We start from the raw sequence: 18,794 nt of genomic DNA on the forward strand, positions 1-18,794 counted from the left end.
CGTTTTCTTGGTGGTGGGCGCTCCATTTCCTTTATTTTTAAATGTGAATGAAAATTAAATAGGGCTGGAAATGTACAGAGCACAAGCAACTGAATTGAGTGGGGTACCATTTCTCTTTTCGCCCTCACAACGCATTGTTCCGTTAATTCCTTGTTCTTTAAACGAAATCTGAAACAAAATTCGACAAATAATTACCGTGGCTATCCGTACTTTCGCGAAGTAAACAATAAAATGGATTTAATTACAAACAGAAATTACAAAAAGGAATCTCGGCTATAATTCAGTAATACTTACTTAAAGTACGATATATCCTTGGTTTTATTACTCCGATTAGTACAACCATACGCTGAGCTTACGGCTGGCATACTTGAAAGCAAGAATCTATGTTTTCACTTCTTAAAACTTCGGGAATTAAATTGGCATGCACGATCTCCCTGTCACCTCAACATATGCTCTCGCGCCAATTCGCTTTGTTTTGACAACCGTTAACATGGCTGCCCCTTATCAACTTGCTTCAAGCAGGGAGCGCTGATGTCAGGTATACAGCCCATCTATGTTATTCTAGCTCGTTGTCCGCACTCCTAGATGGTAGCAGCGAGGTTTGCCACTGTTAGGATGGTAGCAGTAAGTTTACTTGTTTAAATTCCGCGCCCGAGACCCCTCCAGATGGTGTCATGTTGAGAAGGGCAGCTTGCCTTATTCCACTGTGGTTAGCCCCCCCCCCTGGTTATAGGATCGATCAAAACATTCGTAGCGTGGCTTAGTCCCGTCAGATAATTTAAATTCCAATCTCCTAGATGGTAGCAGTGAGGTTTGCCACTGTTAAGATGGTAGCAGTAAGTTTACTTGTTTAAATTCCGCGCCCACCTTGCCAGCTGTCAAAAAACACGTGGATTTCAAATTCCGTGCCCTTATGTACATAAGGTGGGCCCCGTCAAGATGTCAGCACTGGGGTGAGCGATGTTCTGTTCTCCTCAAAAGTAAGGATAGTGTCCGTCGACATGGTAGCTGTCATATTCACAGCTGTCAAAATAAGCACGTGGATTTCAAATTCCGCACTACTACGTGCAGAAATTGACAGCAATGAGGTTACCCCCATCAAGATGGCAGCAGTGAGGTTAGCGACTTCAATTGTGCTTAAAAGTGAGGTTAGGGTCCGTTTGATAGCTGTAAAAAAGGACGTGGATTTTTAAATTCCGCGCCACTACATATATAAGTTGGCAGCAATGAGGTTTACCCCCGTCGAGATGGCAGCAGTAAGGTTAGCGATGTCCAGTTGTCCTCAAAATTTTGTAAGGGTCTGTCAAGTTGACAGCTGTAAGAAAGCACGGGGCTAAGCACGTGGCTTTGTTTGCAATCAATGTGATGTCATGGTCACGTGGTCATGACGGCATGGGGTGAATGACCTCGGGTGCTGACTAAGTACAAATACAGTAGAGACAATACACGACACTTACGGATTACGCCTTGCTAAAATGGGAGACAATTCGACGGTGGCGCTCCTAGTGACTTGACCTGAACAAATCGCGCTAAATTCAAATATCAATGGAAATGTATATACGGAAATGGATAAATAAATTACGTCTAGAAAGACAGTGGTATTGAGATATTAACTTCGAAGTTGCTAAAGCAATTCTGGATAAATGAATGAAGAATTATTTAAAAGGTTATTATTCAAAGACTGAAATTAGACATATAAACAAGGTGTGAAATGGCTTGATCTTTCATTTATGCATTACTTTTTTAGCTTTAGCATACCTAAGTAATAATAATAATAACTTAAATGTTTCCACCTTTTCAATACAATATATTCACAAAATTACAAAATTATACGGTACTAGTTTCGACCCATCTAGGGGTCATCATCAGCCGTATTGGAGCAAAGATTATTTGTGGCGAAATCCTAAGACAATATTATTTTAAAGAATAACAAGTGAAATGAGATGTTATGGTAATAGTTAATAATACAAGGAATATACATAATAAGAGGTTTTTAACAAAGAATAAAGTATTATTAACTATTACCATAACATCTCATTTCACTTGTTATTCTTTAAAATAATATTGTCTTAGGATTTCGCCACAAATAATCTTTGCTCCAATACGGCTGATGATGACCCCTAGATGGGTCGAAACTAGTACCGTATAATTTTGTAATTTTGTGAATATATTGTATTGAAAAGGTGGAAACATTTAAGTTATTATTATTATTACTTATATATTGTTCAATACGGACCAAAAACATGAAATTCATAACCATCAATTTAGCATACCTGCCTGAAATCTTACGGTTGGATTTGTCTTTTTTCCTCATTTAAAAACAATGTATCTTCACATTAAGACATTTGTCAATAAAAATATCGGCAGATTCCTTACACATATGATGCAATGAATTAACATTTAATAGCTGGACAATTTTCCTCTTAACATGAAGCCTACTAACAGAAAGAAAATCTATAAAATCCCGGCTTTAATCTGAGAAGAGGGATTACAGAAAGAAAAGTTTGAAAATGTTGTTGATAGTGATGCTTTGAGGAATATTTACGTACAATTAGAGTAAAAATGTAACATACCCTTGGCTGTATAGTCGAGGATTTTTAAAGTCGCTGGCCTGGAAATGATCTGAACAGATCTTATAATTCTTATACAAGTGTAACGTCCCTTCTTTCTTGTACACTTTATCCAAATCGCTTCTGTGACATTTCAAAACCCACAGATCACACCTACAACAACACATCGGTATTGAAGATTAACTGCTGCACTATACAATAAAATATGCGTATAAGCCAGTTAAAATATGGGTCGAGCAGGTCAGAAGATTATGAAGTACTATAAAAATCTCTGTCACTGGAAGAATATATATGCAAACACAATATTACTTACATGTTCTTGTCACGAGGGAACCTGAAGAACGAGCGCGCATTTTTCTCTACTTCGTAATTACTGCAGCCAAACACAGCACATACCTTTCCCCTCGTGTTGAGAGGAGATATCAAGGAATGACACACGCTACTATTTATTTATGTCAACTCACTGAAAACACACAAATAACACCAAAAACTTCACACAAAAATACACGTGCTCTTATGAGAGAATCAGTACTGTTCAGGTCTATCCGCTAGAGTGAGCTCCAATAGCTGTCCCTCGATATCTCGCTCAGTGTCGTGTATTGTCTCTACTGTATTTGCTAAGTAGCCAGAACTGTCACAGCTCTACTACTTAAAACAGTGTACACAAGATCAACCTTCACCTGCTTTTCTTCAAAGATTACTCAATGATCTTTGAATGTCTCATGTTTTAGGAGAGAATAAACAAAAATGAAGCATGTCGACCCAGTAGAACGGGTGGACGGACTTGCCAAAGCTGTTTTTAGTAAACTTTTTTAATATATAGATTTATGTGCACTGGTTAGGTAGGACTAATTTTTAGGAAGAATGTGTATGTGAATATTCACGGATATTTCCGTTATTGTTCATCGCACCATAAATATTGCATGAATCACAAAAATAGGGAATTATATTTTCCATAAGTTTATTCTGTTCAGTTTATCGATGCAGCCACTCCAGCTATGGAGCGATTAGTCGCACCTCGCACTGTCGGCAGCCCTCAAGATGGTCTTCCGTAGTTACGCATTTTCATACCAGGCATACTGGGGCTGTGCCTCCTTGCTATCCCATCGTCGCCGTAAGATCCATGTGTGTCGGTGAAATATTGAGTTTCGAGAAAAGATGTTTAGCCATTTTCTCGTACTGCCAAGATATACAAAGAAACAGCTAAACAAACAAATAAACAAACAAAGAGATGTGGCGCTCGGTGCGAAGCTTGTTTTAAGGCGGGCCTCGGCACTTGGCAGGGAATGTCAAGGCCTGCTGGAATTGGCGTGTCTCAGCTGGCCTTGAGCACGGCCTGCTCATTCGGAATATAAACAACGCTACCCTTCAATATTTGCATTTCCAGCTGTGACTAAAGCAAGCGTTACTTCGAGGATGAAGCGGCCCTGCAATTAGTTACAGACAAATTACACAATCATAATTATCATATTTTCTGTGAGTAATGTCAGTGTGATGGGAGATTATTTTAAATATACATTGCTTTTCTAAATTTTCATTACTATTTACTTCATGAATGAAAGACCAAAAGAATATCAACCAATCACAGCCGCCTTCTGTGCGCAATTGTATGGCACCTTGGTCGTAAACACGATAGCGCTGGTATCTGATGAAGCCGACAGCTGCTGCCCAAAATGATTCATGGAAACATAAATCAGTAGTGAAAGTGCTCGTCTCTCTCATGTACATTCTGAAGCTCTTCTACAGATGATGTTATCTTTACTATAATAATAATATTATCCTTCTGGAGTGGTGGCCAATTACTGCTGTCCTCCAGAAGCGGAGATGACTAGTGTCACGTGCACAGAATTTTTAACATGGAGTGTCGAGATTTTGAATCCCCCGCCTAATCCGTTCGGGATCGATCCTCTGAATCATACCTGAGATCGATTCTGGTGGGAGCAGGCAGTTTGATGGCTTCTTCTGGGTTTTGTAAGTGTTTCTGTGGGTTGTGATCACGCTATCAGATAAACTCCATGCGCTATCTTTGATGACCACCTCAAAGGGTAGCCCAGTGCAGATTGTTTTTTTCTGTCAATTGGAAGAGTAAAACGGAATGGCGAAATTAACACGCACACAGCCTCGATGTCGTCATGTAAAAACACTGATACCGTTATTATTATTATTATTATTATTATTATTATTATTATTATTATTATTATTATTATTATTATTATTATTATTATTATTATTATTATTGTTATTATTATTATTATTATTATTATTATTATTATTATTATTATTATTATTATTATTATTATTATTATTATTATTATTATTATTATTATTATCCATGGCGCTGTTGACCCTCTTTGACTCTACTACCGTCTTTGTGAACTTCCAGAACACTCAAATGGTAATTTATTCAGTCCCGCCTTCCTGTTCGAGCTTTTCTCAATAATTCCTTTAGGTTTCTTTTTTATTCTCTCTCTACCTGAGACGGTCTACGTACACCAAGTACAAACGTGAGGGAGGCTGTCGTACGACTCTCGCCTCGTGGTTCCGGTCTTCTTCTTCGTCCGTAGCATGGGAACGTTAAGCCTCTTCGTGTTGTTCTGACACTTTTGGTGTTATTAGCGAGCCCTGTGGTGTCGAGATTGCGTGCCTGTTCACGACTGAGGAGTATAACGGGGTTTGATTCACTTCTTCTATGGCGGGGCTCAGACTAAGAAGCCTGCTATTATGCCAAACCATATTAAACAACACCGATATACTAGACATATAATCATTAGTTAAACATATTTCTAAATATCACTCAAATGAATTTACTTAACCTCTATAATGTATTGACAGTTAAGAGCGAAATGTTAGTGAGATCTACAGGTTTGAGCACCACATTAAACATATCCTTTTAAATACCCTCGGATTGCCTATATCTTTAATTTCAGCTGGGATTGAGTTCCAGGAACGTACGGTAGCAGGTATAAATGTGTTGTTGTATGAGTTGCTATGATGATTGGGAGGTCTAAGAGGTTCGCCTCCCCCTTCAGGGGAGGAATGAAATTAGTAGTAGTGCTTGCAGAACACTGTGGAGAAGGGAAACAGCATAGACATGCGTAGCCATGAGAGCTGAGAGAGGAAAGGGCTACTGTATTGTAGGCTCGCTGCAGTCGACATCTCCGTAGTCAAATATTGGGAATATTAGACTCACAACTAATAATTGTCTTGTGTTGAAAGGAAGACCATTATCCCTTTTTGCAGAATGTAATGAATAGAATACTCTGACAATTTTTTGTGACATGTTCCGACCAACTTAAGTATTTATCGAATGCTATTCCAAGGTTCTTTACATGATCGCTAAATGTTATTGGTACTCCATTGAACATAACACTGGGTATAGACGTGTTTTGTAGTTTAGCGTGTGATTTATAAGTACCAGATATGATGGCCTGTCATTTTGATGGTTCACTTTCAGACCATCTCTGCTGGGCCACTCTTCAACATTTGCTAGGTCTTCGTTTAACTTAGTGATTGAATTGTTTAAGTCAGGCTTTGTGTGAATGTGTAGTTGAATATCACCTGCATATAGGTGAAATATATAATTTTTTCACACCAGGCAAATGCTGGGGCTGTACCTTAATTAAGGCCACGGCCGCTTCCTTCCCAGTCCTAGCGCATTCCTGTCCCACTGTCGCCATAAGACCTATCTGTGTCGGTGCCACGTAAAGCCAATAGAAAAAAAAAGAATACAATTGGTCAACATCTCAGATACGTCGTTCATGTATAATGAGAACAGAAGAGGTGACAATATCTACCCAGTGCCACGCCCACCTTAGTAGTTTGCCACGAAGATATATCGTTTCCCACTGATACTCACTGCTGACGACCACTAAGATAGGATTGTACGCAGTTTAAAGTGCTGTAAGAAAATGTGAGTGCTTTCATTTTAGCGAGTAATATGTGTCTGTCTACACAGTCAAAGACTTCGCTTAAGTCCAAGAGAACAAGTACAGTCATTAGTCCTTTATCCATCCCTGGCTGCATGTCATTTGTCACTCATGCCGTGGTAGTACTGTAGTTTTGTCTGAATCCTGATTGGTATTTACTGTATCAAGTAAGTAAGTTCTAATGGATAAGATATTCAGCCATTTGTTTATGTAGAAATGAACCAGTCTATCCAAACCTCTCTATGGACTGATGACTCAGACAACAACAACTATTTTCTCCAATAGTTTTACTAATACAGGAAGGATACTAACAGGATCATAATCTTCGGGACTGTTGGAGTTGTTGCTTTTGGTGAAGGGTTGGATGATTGCATGTTCGTATTCGAAGGAAAGACCCCAGTAATGAATGAGTTATTAATGATATGCGTGACTGTTGGAAGTATGATGTCTAGAATTCTTTTTAAAAGAGACAGGTTCATTCCATCATGGCCAGTGGACGCTGACTTTATTTCACTGAAGACGCTGGTAACGTCACATGAGAAATGTAGAACTCCTCGCCATTCTGAGAGGATCGTGAGCTAAAATATGAATTTAAGTCTTCTAGTGGCACATTACAATTCTTGTCATCTGTCTTGTTTTTGCTTAAACCTATTTCGCGAACGTATGTCCAAATCTGGGTTGAATTTTGTGTGTTCAAATGTCATAAGAGTGGCGTATTTTAGCATTTCTGTGTTGTTCTGTTTCGGACTTTTTATAGTTCCCGAAATTGTCTGATGTAGAATATTTCACATAATAATTATAGACTGCGTCTCTGATCTTCATCTGGTGGCGTATTTCCTTTGAAAGCCATCCGTTTGAAGGTCCATAGTGGTGCCCATTACTGGTTACAATAGTCTTGGAGAACTAATGACGCTAAAACGCCAACTGGTGGCGGCACGGAACAGTTGGCTCTGTTTTAATGTCATAGAGAAGATTTTACATTTAAAATGAGATATTGACAACACAAACAATATCTGTCATTATACAAACATATCATAAAATACATTAATATATCAAAATATTACGCTCTTAATGTTTACCCATCGTTTATAACGGAAGGTGGTATGGCGTATGTATGTATTTACCCTTCGGTTATTTCACTGAATTCATAATAGAAGTGTCGAGAAACAAGTCTCCGCTTACCGTTATTTAATTCACCGCTACTCAACTAATTTAATTGATTGATAATTTTGGTTTTCAAGGATTGTGATCCAAAGGATTATTTCTTATATTTTCGAGGGTCGACCCAAGTTATATTATCTTCTTTCAGTGTGATGATCATTTCCTTTAATCATCGTATTGTAAGTCGGAATGTTATTACCGGTACTGTTCTTTGAGAATTGAAATCCTGATTCATTACAGTTAGTTAAAATTTTAATCTGTCTTTTCCTTTATAGTCGGTACATTCTCTTGTTTTGATTCACATAGCCTCTAGCACCGAGCTTTTGTTTTTTCACGCTGCTTCTTCTTTGGACCTAGTGGTAAGTAACTCATTTCGGTAGTTTGCTTGAAAGGTCCAGTGTTGTCCAACTGCTACCGATTGGGAGACACCAAGGTAGAGTTGTTACAGGTGGTATGAAATTGTGATCATCTATTAGGTCTGTCACTCACAGCGATGTTTCAAGAGCTGAATAGCCTTTACAATGTGGACCACGACTTTTTAAAGAAAAATGCCTTTTTTTGAAAGAGAAGTTACAGCTACATCTATGAGCATTAGTTGGAATACTGTTTGCTGGGTTACGAAAACACATTATCTCCATCGACAAGCACGAAAGTAAACAGTCTGTCTGTGGCCATGGTGGTTAATGGTTTGCCAGTTTGAGTCAGTTTGTACCATCAGAATGTCACCGACAAGGTGGTGGTATTAATTTGTAATCACGTGCCAGAAGCCTGGATTACATTCCAAACCTCTCCACATATGAGTTGATGGTACGCAGATCCAGACGTCAAAGTCTACAACTGCACTACCTTCCAGTGTCGTGGACGCGTGCACCGGCCCCGCGTCCCTGCCTTTTACCCGGAGGTCCCCGGTTCGATTCCCGGCCAGAACAGTGATTTTTCCTGGAACTGAGGGCTGCATGGAGGTCCACTCAGCCTACATGAATGCAATTGTGGAGCTATCTGAGAGTGAGATAGCGGCCTCTATCTAGAAAGCCAATAACAACGGCCGAGAGGATTCGTCGTGCTGACCACATGACACCTCCTAATCTGCAGGCCTTCGGACTGAGCAGCGGTCGCTTGGTAGGCCAAGGCCCTTCCGGGCTGTGGTGCCATGGGGTTAGGTTAGGTGGACGCGTGTTTTCACGTTCATTATTCAAGCAGGAGGATGCGTTGGCTCTGTGGCTTTCTCTCCAGAACATTCGTATCTCGGCCGATCCTTCATCTCAAAAATCACGTGGCATTTTGGGTGGCTCCAGTGGCCCCTGAGATTGTGAGGTGTCGTGTGGTCAGCACGAAGGATCGTCTCGATCGTTATTGTAGACCGGGGCCGCTATCTCACTCTCAGATAGCTCCTCAATTGTAATCACTAAGGCGAGGATTTCGTCATAAATGCCTATTTTTATCCTCAACGCAAAGTATAGGCTCCGAAGTCTAAAATCTGTTTCAGTTGATTTGTGAAGGAAATTCATCAGTTTTATACTGCCAATAATTGCATCTTTCGTGCGTTAATGCCTATTTAGAAGTGATATGCATGTTAAATGCCCAAAACGACAAATATTAAGTTTTCAAATCGTATTTTGTTAGTCTTCTTTAGCAGACAGCCGTTGCAGGTAGCTGCTTGCAGCGAGCTGGCCAAGCCCAAGTGGGTTTCTTCCAAGTTTGAACAGTTACAACGAAAATAAGCAGCTGGAAGACAAAGAATTACTTCTGTTGAAGGCTCTAGGGATTGTTCTTGAGGTGGAGGCGACTATTCCTAACAATGGTGGAGCCATAGTACAGTATAATGCAAAGGAATCCCTGCTGGAAGGACGCTTTGGCCATTGATGACATAGCACTGTCCTCTGACCTCATGTGAAGTGGAAAGATCACTTATTAGGCTGATTCTCCACGAGCAGGTAAAACGCCGCTGTTCGCCCGCTACAAACCCGCTTGCGGAACAGAACTATGGGGTATTTGTAGAGCTGTCTACACGGGCGGTTTGCACGCCGCGGGTGGACGCGTCCATGAGCGGGCAGGCGGGTCTAACGCCAGCAGAGGCGTCATTCCCGCTAGCGGTAGAACAGCGACTCATACTCCACGTGGCGGCAGTGAGCAGTTCACCCGCCTCTGTCGCACGATAGGAACTGCCTGAAGTGTAATATATTCTTTACTAGCTGATGTACCCGTGCTTCGCTACGGAATTCTACATTGTATACAGAAGTATAGGTTAGGTAGTGTACACGTTGTGAGCGAGATTGTATCAAATTCCATAGCTCCTAACGTTACCCTAGAAACGCGACGGGAAAGTCACCAAACATCTTTTCTCATATGAAGACTGGGTTAGGGAATATTCATTGTAACGATAGGCCCGCTTGCCTACCATCAGTCACAATCAGGTTGGGGAGTTTAAATTATAATGGCAGACACTGCCTTTTTACATCCTCAGAAAGACTGTCTTAGTCATTTTCCCAACTGAAATGAACATAGGTCATTACAATGATGTCAGTAGGAATGGCGCGATTAAAAGCAATGTTTTCATATGAAATACTCGATCAAATGAAAAACCACGCATTTTCTCACTTTTAACGAACAGTACTACGCTGCCGATCAAACAATCCAAATTTTCAGAGCCTGAATGACCAAGCCGCAGACAGCCGTGATCCTTGAACACTCTTCGTCTCTTTTTCGGCAGGGATGGGGGAGGGTCGAATAGTGGAGAGTTCCAGGGCAAAAACTATGCCCTTTTACTAATCTGTTTTCTAGGAATACACGATGAATCGGAAAATCTCAATTCACTACACTGGCGGGGGAAGAAACTATCTGACAAATTCTTCCTCAAAGCCAGAGGAGAAAGCCTCTCTTCACTGACAATTTGGAATAAAATGAATATAGATTTAATAAAAGTGAAGCAGAAGAAGCTTTTCTTACGAAACGGCTCTTTTCAGGGTTGAATTTTTGAATTATTTAGTGAATTGTGGTTCTATAATTTGCAGTAGGCCTAAACTGTAATTCTTTGCTTTTGTTTTTGTTTTGCAAGTTGCTTTACGTCGCACCGACACAGATAGGTCTTATGGCGACGATGGGACAGGAATGGGCTAGGAGTGGGAAGGAAGCGGCCGTGGCCTTAATTAAAGTACAGCCCCAGCAAATTGTAATCCTAGACCAGGTCATACTACTACTACTACTACTACTACTACTACTACTAATAATAATAATAATAATAATAAGTGAGCCTCTAACTTAAATTGTCCAGTGGTGAGCCGATTCGATAACGCAGGGTGAGTCCACCAACGTCTTTTCTTACTAGGTTCAGTTTTTAATATTGCTAATAACTGTAGCTGAACAGCTCCGACAACACAACCTATTTGTACGACATCCATCATTATAGTATGGCAGGTTTATCGCTGGTGGAGAATGGCTGCGTGTGTCTCCGGCGTTTTTGGCGCTGTTTACAGGCGTCAATTCAACCGCTCGTGTAGAATAGGCAAAACGTTTGAGCGGTCAGGCGGGCGAACAGCGGCGTTTTACCTGCTCGTGGAGAATCAGCCTTAGCCGACAACAGGCACAGTTTTGCTGTCGGACCGACGTCTTACGGCGACGATGGGGCAGGAAATGGCAAGGAGTGGGGAGGAAGCGGCCGTGGTCTTAAATAACGTACAGTCCTAGCATCTGCCTGGTGTGAAAATGGGAAACCATGGAAAACCATATTTAGGGCTCCCGACACTGGTGTTCGAATCCACTATAATTCGGATGCAAGCTCTGAGTTTTGCTGTTGAAAATTTGGAACAATATCTGGTTGTCCATTGTTACATGCGCTCACCTTCATTTAAATTGTGCTGTTGACGTAATTATTGTCTGGAAGAGATAAGAGTGTCTACAATTGTAATAATAATAATAATAATAATAATAATAATAATAATAATAATAATAATAATAATAATAATAATAATAATACATTACCTTTACCTTTTTCTGATTTTCGTTTCTTCAGCTGACGGTGAGTAATGATGTGATGGTATATTCAGACTGGTTTTTAGTGCCTATTTTGGCCATTTTTATGCCTATTTTGTGATTTTTAAATGGATATTTTCTTGCCTATTTTTATTATTTATAAATGATCGCCCGGGTATTCACGTAGGCTGAGTGGACCTCGAACGATTCCTCGGTTACTGGTAAAAATCCCTGACCTGACCGGTAACGGAACCCGCGGTTTAAGGCCAAAAAAATGTTTTAGGTAATTTGATTACATGTGTATTGTTGACGTAGGGTTATTTTCACATATTTCAAGTTACTGTGGCCTACTGTTCTGAATTTCGAAATCATTTCCCCGCCATTTGCAGAACAGACGAACAAAGCGTTCTGCTGGTATCCGCTTATTCGTATTTTCAGTATTTTCTGGAGAGAACAGAGTAGAGAATCCACAGAGAATGTGTGGTGTTTCAGATGCCCTGGACTCCACATAGCTTCGAGATCAAACACGTCGCTTGTCCAGTCCAAACAGAAATGTCTCCACTCATGGGCGCCCGCAGGATCTTTTCCAGGGGGGGGGGGCAAATTAACAATTTTCTTGAATATAAAAACCATATAACGTCAGCAACATTAAATTGTTTACAGAAACTTCCAGTTATAACATATGCTAGATGACTGTCAGTAATTTCAGTTTATGAAATAATCTGGTATGATATTAAACAATTGAACATCAACATCTTTAAAATTCCAGGGGGGGGGCAAGTGCCCCCCCTTGCCCCCCCCCCCTTGCGGGCGCCCATGTCTCCACTACCTGTAGTATGTGAGGTGTTCGCTCTCTCTGGCCCTTTGCACTTCTTGATCTCACCTCTTCCGATATTGTAGGCCTTCACATCTTTTCACTGTGATATTTATTACGTTCCTTCACGAATTTAATTTCAAGGGTCATCTTTACAATTTTCCTTGACCATATTCGCGTTACGACTTGACATTATTTCTTTGTTAGCGCTGCTCGCCGTTCACACGGAGTTACCATAGGTGGCAGAGTAAAACTGTGTTCTCTACAACTTCTGTTATCTATAGGACTACTAATGATATTTGAAAATTAAATTTTACTTCTTCCATTTCACTCATCGTCAATAAAACTACTTATACGCTGGACTGTAGTGTCCAACTTTGTATACGAATTTCATTTAAATTATGTTCATCCATTCTATCGTGATGCATGTACAGACAGACAGACAGACAGACAGACAGACAGACAGACAGACAGACAGACAGACAGACAGACAGACAGACAGACAGACAGACAGACAGACAGACAGACAGACAGACAGACAGACAGACATGACGGAAAATTAAAATCGCATTTCTTTCTGCGAACACGACCGATACAGAAATACCATTCTTTTTAACTCCGAGTAAGGAATAGACCAAACTATTATGTTATATTTATAGATACGTATGTATGTATGTATGTATGTATGTATGTATGTATGTATGTATGTATGTATGTATGTATGTATGTATGTATGCATGAATGTATGTATGTATGTATGTATGTATGTATGTATGTATGTATGTATGTATGTATGTATGTATGTATGTATGTATGCATGTATGTACGGGGATCACGAGAAAATGGCTAAAGGAAATTTAATCAAAATTTGTATGTAAATTCAGGGAATGAGGCACTACAATGTAGGGCGGTGAGTGAAATGGTACTTTAAGGGAAGGTCTAACATTTAATTATCAACTACCTATGTTATTAGTGGTCCTGTCGATAAACACTAAATAACTAACGTTATATGGAATGAAATTCCCGATCATTTATGTCTTAACTGATTAAGATAAGTCGACATTAGCAAACGAAGCAGAATTTAATGAAAATCGGCATATGAAGTGTGGATACTACAGTCTAGACTATAAACAAATTTTTATTCACGCTGAATAAAATGGTAGTTTAGGGAAAAGGGCCTAAAATGTATCTATGTCATTAGTGGTCCTACCGAAAAGTATTGCACAAGAAAAGTTACAGAGAATGCATTTTCCATTCATTTATGTCTTCTACAATTTTACCATACCGACTGTGATTTAGACTTTAGTTGCCCATCAACGCCCAGCATCGCTAACATGGAAATATTGTATAATCGTGTTAACTGGCGATGGTTATAAGGAAAATTGTGAAGATGACTATAAAAACAATAAAGGAACAAGAGGGACTGCCCTGACTCGGAGAAGGTCTGTACATTGTTTGTTACGATGTGATTTGTCCCTTCTGCTGCCACTCACCTCCGATAGATGTTGCAGCCTGCACATGCTCGCCCCGTCAAGAACGGCTACTACAGCTTATGGGAGGGGACATGGGAAGTAAGACAAGGCAGATGGATATCTATTCTATTTATTTTTCAGCATTGGCCCTGACAAGAGTGGTGCAATGTGGTTGCTGGAGCTGCAGCTTCAGTGACGATCCAACAGGCCGGGACGTGCTGTGGGCAGAAGAAAGCAGAACGAGTAAGTGACATGCAGAACAATAGTGAAAGTGAGTGGATGAAAGTCAAGCGACGATAAAGAGATTCACAATGCTGGGTAACAAGTGGCTATAATCTGGCCTTTTCTCTTTTTCGTCTCGGGTACTACGTTCGAACTCCGGATGAGAAGAACGCTCTATCCCCCTCACTTGGGTTTTTACAATTGACTGTTTTCTGACTGAAAATAACTACGGGTCTTTTAGAAAATACAGTGCGCTATGTTATGTTTATTCGAGTGATTTGTTAGTATTCTTAAGTGGTCTGCGTATTTTTCATTGATTACTCTAAATATTACTTATATGTATGTAACATTCAGTTCATACTCCTTCAGACAAGCAACTCAATGTAAAAACAACCTAGGGATATGAGCTACGAATTTTAGTTAAGTAAAATAGAATAAAGTACCGTATGAGAACCAGAAATGAAATGAAATGGCGTATGGCTTTTAGTGCCGGGAGTGTCCAAGGACAAGTTCGGCTCTCCAGGTGCAGGGCTTTTGATTTGACTCCCGTAGGCGACCTGCGCGTCGTGATGAGGATGGGATGATGTTGAAGACGACACATACACCCAGCCTCCGTGCCGGCGAAATTAACCGATTATGGTTAAAATTCCCGACCCTGCCGGGAATTGAACCCGGAACCCCTGTGACCAAAAGTCATTTAGCCATGGAGCCGGACTAAAGAACCAGAGAAACAAGAAAATGTCATTTGGTCCTTGTTCCAGTGACGGTGACCTCCCCGCGGTAGAGAGGCTGCAGGCGGCTAACATCTCCCGGTATAAGGAGATCCCCTATACCAAGAGCCAACAGTCTCTTTGAGAGTGGATGAGCGGGTATGTCCTGGGGACAGGAAATTGTTCCCAAAGGCGGAGGAATCAGTTTGGTCAACGGCATTAGGATGCAGAAGGCAACCGGAAACCACTGCATTAAAGATCCTGAGAGATATTCCAATAAATCCACATTGTATGGCTGCAACGTCAAGATCGGAGCTGATCGTCTACCTCCGTTTGGAGTCGACGTGTTAAGAAGAAGAAGAAGAAGAATATATTCTTTATTTATTTCTAAAAAATACAATCCTTTACAAACATCGCTATCCGGTCGATTAGATGACGGCCGACTGGATCCCTCGCTGTGCCCCTTGGAGCTAGCTAGAGCGACGCATCAAGTCGGCCGTGATTAGATTAGCAGTTTGCCTCTTTCTACCACTACGAGCGCTAATGTGAGTCACTGCAGAGTTTCAACTACATTCGGTGGTGTGGACATTTATCAAAACTCTTAAAACGGGTGAGGGTATTGAACCAAGGAACACATTACAGAATCTGGCTAGGATTTTAATGAAGAAGAAGACGAGTTGAGAAACAAGCAACTGCATTTAGACCGGCAGTGGTTTGATAGAGCGGCGCATTTAGCCCTTCCACACAGTTGAGGAGATTGTTTAATTTGACGTTTTCTTTGTCTGCTGTCCAGTCACATCCCCTCTGAGATTATCAAGAGAACTGTGCGGGAGGTGCTTAATGGATATGTACAACAGTAAAAGTCAAAGAAAGAAAGATAACGACAATCGTTGTTTGTTCTGGGGAGAAAGAACGGAAGAAGTAGATCGCTTAACGGTATGTAGGGAGACAGAATCACTTGGCAGTGAGTCCAAGAATTCCATACAAGTATTAGTGGGGCAAACATTTATAACGGGCACAAAGCAATCAAGATTATTATCAAATGCGTGCATCAACATGATACATTAATATTATCAGGTCAGTTTCTGGTGATCTAAACAAACTCTTCGCGGACTGCTCAAGTCAGTAACACGCACGAAGGGCACAGCTTTGTGATTCCGTGGAGTCGGGATGGTATAATACATCCCTGCATACCGTAGGGATTAGGTTGCGGGTCCTTCTTCCTCTGATAGAGGAATGTCCATAGGAAACAATGTATTGGAATTTGTAAATACAACTATATTATTTACTTATTTATTTATTTATTTATTTATTTATTTATTTATTTATTTATTTATTTATTTGTTTGTTTATTTATTTAATTAATTCGTTTACTCTCCAGGTTTGCTTTTCCCCTCTGACTCAGCGAGGGATCCCACCTCTACCACCTCAACGGCGGTGTCCTGGACAGTGAGACTTTGGGTTGGGGATACAACTGGGGAGGAGGACCAGTACCTCCATTGCCATGCCTTGTGCGGGATGCGAACATTGGAAGGGACTAGCAAGGAAGCGGCCGCGGTGTGGAGAAGTGGGAAACCACTGAAAATCACTTCGGGGATGACGCACGAGTGAATCGAACCCCTCTACTCAGTTGAACTACAGAAAGCGAGTGGAACCCGTTCCACTCCTTGTACCGATTTTCAAAAATTTCGTGGTAGACGCGGGAATCGAACCCGGACCTCCGGGGGTGGCAGCTAATCACGCTAACCACTACACAAAGTCAGACATATACAGCTATACATTTTTAATTTCTTTTTAAGATTCCATTTCTATTAATTTTTAATTTTATTTTTCATTGAAGATTTATAAGCATTTGATCCGCATTGCAAAATTAACGGTCATATTCTAGGAAATGAGAAAGTTTGTAATGAACATCATATTTGTACGGTCAAGTTATTTGCTGCAGGGAAACATTGCGTTTTTCATGTTATGAGCTACAATGATCGTCCAATGCATAGTAAATTACCTAACTAAAGCCGACAGCTTTTGACAAGGATTTTGCTGGTAATCCAATATTTGTAATAGTGATTTTACAAATAGAAAGTTTAACTTAAGATTTACTGCTGTTATGTATGTCTAGTCCTCAGCTCAAGGATGTTAGGAAGAGGCAGGTAGTTTCCTGTTGTCCTTATCGAAGCAGACTCTGAGTCTGCCAAACTCACTGCAATGCACAAACATGCTATGAGCGGCACAGGACAAAGTGCTAGAGTTACGTACACTGACTGACAGAGCAAATGCAACACCAAGGAGGAGTGGTTCGAAAGGGATGAAAGTTGGGGAAAAAACAGAGACGGCACGGACGAATAATTGATGTTTATTTCAAACCGATATGCAGGTTACACAATGCGCACGGCATCGACTCAGTAGGATGTAGGACCACCGCGAGCGGCGATGCACGCAGAAACACGTCGAGGTACAGAGTCAATAAGAGTGCGGATGGTGTCCTGGTGTCCATTCTCTGTCAACCATTTGCCACAGTTGGTCGTCCGTACGAGGCTGGGACAGAGTTTGCAAACGGCGTCCAATGAGATCCCACACGTGTTCGATTGGTGAGAGATCCGGAGAGTACGCTGGCCACGGAAGCATCTGTACACCTCGTAGAGCCTGTTGGGAGATGCGAGCAGTGTGTGGGCGGGCATTATCCTGCTGAAACAGAGCATTGGGCAGCCCCTGAAGGTACGGGAGTACCACCGGCCGCAGCACATGCTGCACGTAGCGGTGGGCATTTAACGTGCCTTGAATACGCACTAGAGGTGACGTGGAATCATACGCAATAGCGCCCCAAACCATGATGCCGCGTTGTCTAGCGGTAGGGCGCTCCACAGTTACTGCCGGATTTGACCTTTCTCCACGCCGACGCCACACTCGTCTGCGGTGACTATCACTGACAGAACAGAAGCGTGACTCATCGGAGAACACGACGTTCCGTCATTCCCTCATCCAAGTCGCTCTAGCCCGGCACCATGCCAGGCGTGCACGTCTATGCTGTGGAGTCAATGGAAGTCTTCTGAGCGGATGCCGGGAGTGCAGGCCTCCTTCAACCAATCGACGGGAAATTGTTCTGGTCGATATTGGAACAGCCAGGGTGTCTTGCACATGCTGAAGAATGGCGGTTGACGTGGCGTGCGGGGCTGCCACCGCTTGGCGGCGGATGCGCCGATCCTCGCGTGCTGACGTCACTCGGGCTGCGCCTGGACCCCTCGCACGTGCCACATGTCCCTGCGCCAACCATCTTCGCCACAGGCGCTGCACCGTGGACACATCCCTATGGGTATCGGCTGCGATTTGACGAAGCGACCAACCTGCCCTTCTCAGCCCGATCACCATACCCCTCGTAAAGTCGTCTGTCTGCTGGAAATGCCTCCGTTGACGGCGGCCTGGCATTCTTAGCTATACACGTGTCCTGTGGCACATGACAACACGTTCTACAATGACTGTCGGCTGAGAAATCGCGGTACGAAGTGGGCCATTCGCCAACGCCGTGTCCCATTTATCGTTCGCTACGTGCGCAGCACAGCGGCGCGTCAGTGATGTCAGTCAGTGTATTTAGAGGTCTCATCTCTTACCTTTGCTCTCTTAGTGCAGTCTGCGGAAGCATTGCTGGATCACGTTGGCGATCTCACAGCCGTCCGTCAGCTTGCTGCTCAACACTGTAACAGAGAAACGAGGAATCTTAAAGGACTGCTTACTAGCGTAGGGCACATGACAAGATCTAGACAATCTGCTGGAGCACCTGCGTACTGTACTGAACACAAGGTCAGCCAGATCATTAAAGTATCCTGTGACACTGATGCAAGTGTCTCAATTTCATCAGCACATTTTCTTGTTGTGAAGACGTTTGGCTCAGGTTATAATTAACATACGGTGTACGCCTACTTTATGTTTGGTTTAAGGCCCAAAGATCAGATTTT

The 18,794-nt window shown here is 41.8% G+C and overlaps 1 protein-coding gene across 2 annotated transcripts in view; it reads right to left on the bottom strand.

Annotated features, from left to right (window-relative positions):
* Positions 1-14,026: 14,026 nt before the first annotated feature.
* LOC136883187 (general odorant-binding protein 28a) overlaps positions 14,027-18,794 on the bottom strand; it is a 150,006-nt gene continuing 145,238 nt past the window's right edge. For both annotated transcript variants that reach the window (XM_067155374.2, XM_067155375.2), the window contains exons 5-6: positions 18,450-18,533; positions 14,027-14,130 (exon numbers count right to left, since the gene is read on the bottom strand). In XM_067155374.2, coding sequence (XP_067011475.1) covers positions 18,460-18,533 — 74 coding nt within the window. In that variant the 3' untranslated portion in view covers positions 14,027-14,130; positions 18,450-18,459. The remainder of the gene's footprint in view (positions 14,131-18,449; positions 18,534-18,794) is intronic.

Source organism: Anabrus simplex, chromosome 11 (assembly GCF_040414725.1).
Source record: "Anabrus simplex isolate iqAnaSimp1 chromosome 11, ASM4041472v1, whole genome shotgun sequence".
Lineage (NCBI taxonomy): Eukaryota > Metazoa > Arthropoda > Insecta > Orthoptera > Tettigoniidae > Anabrus > Anabrus simplex.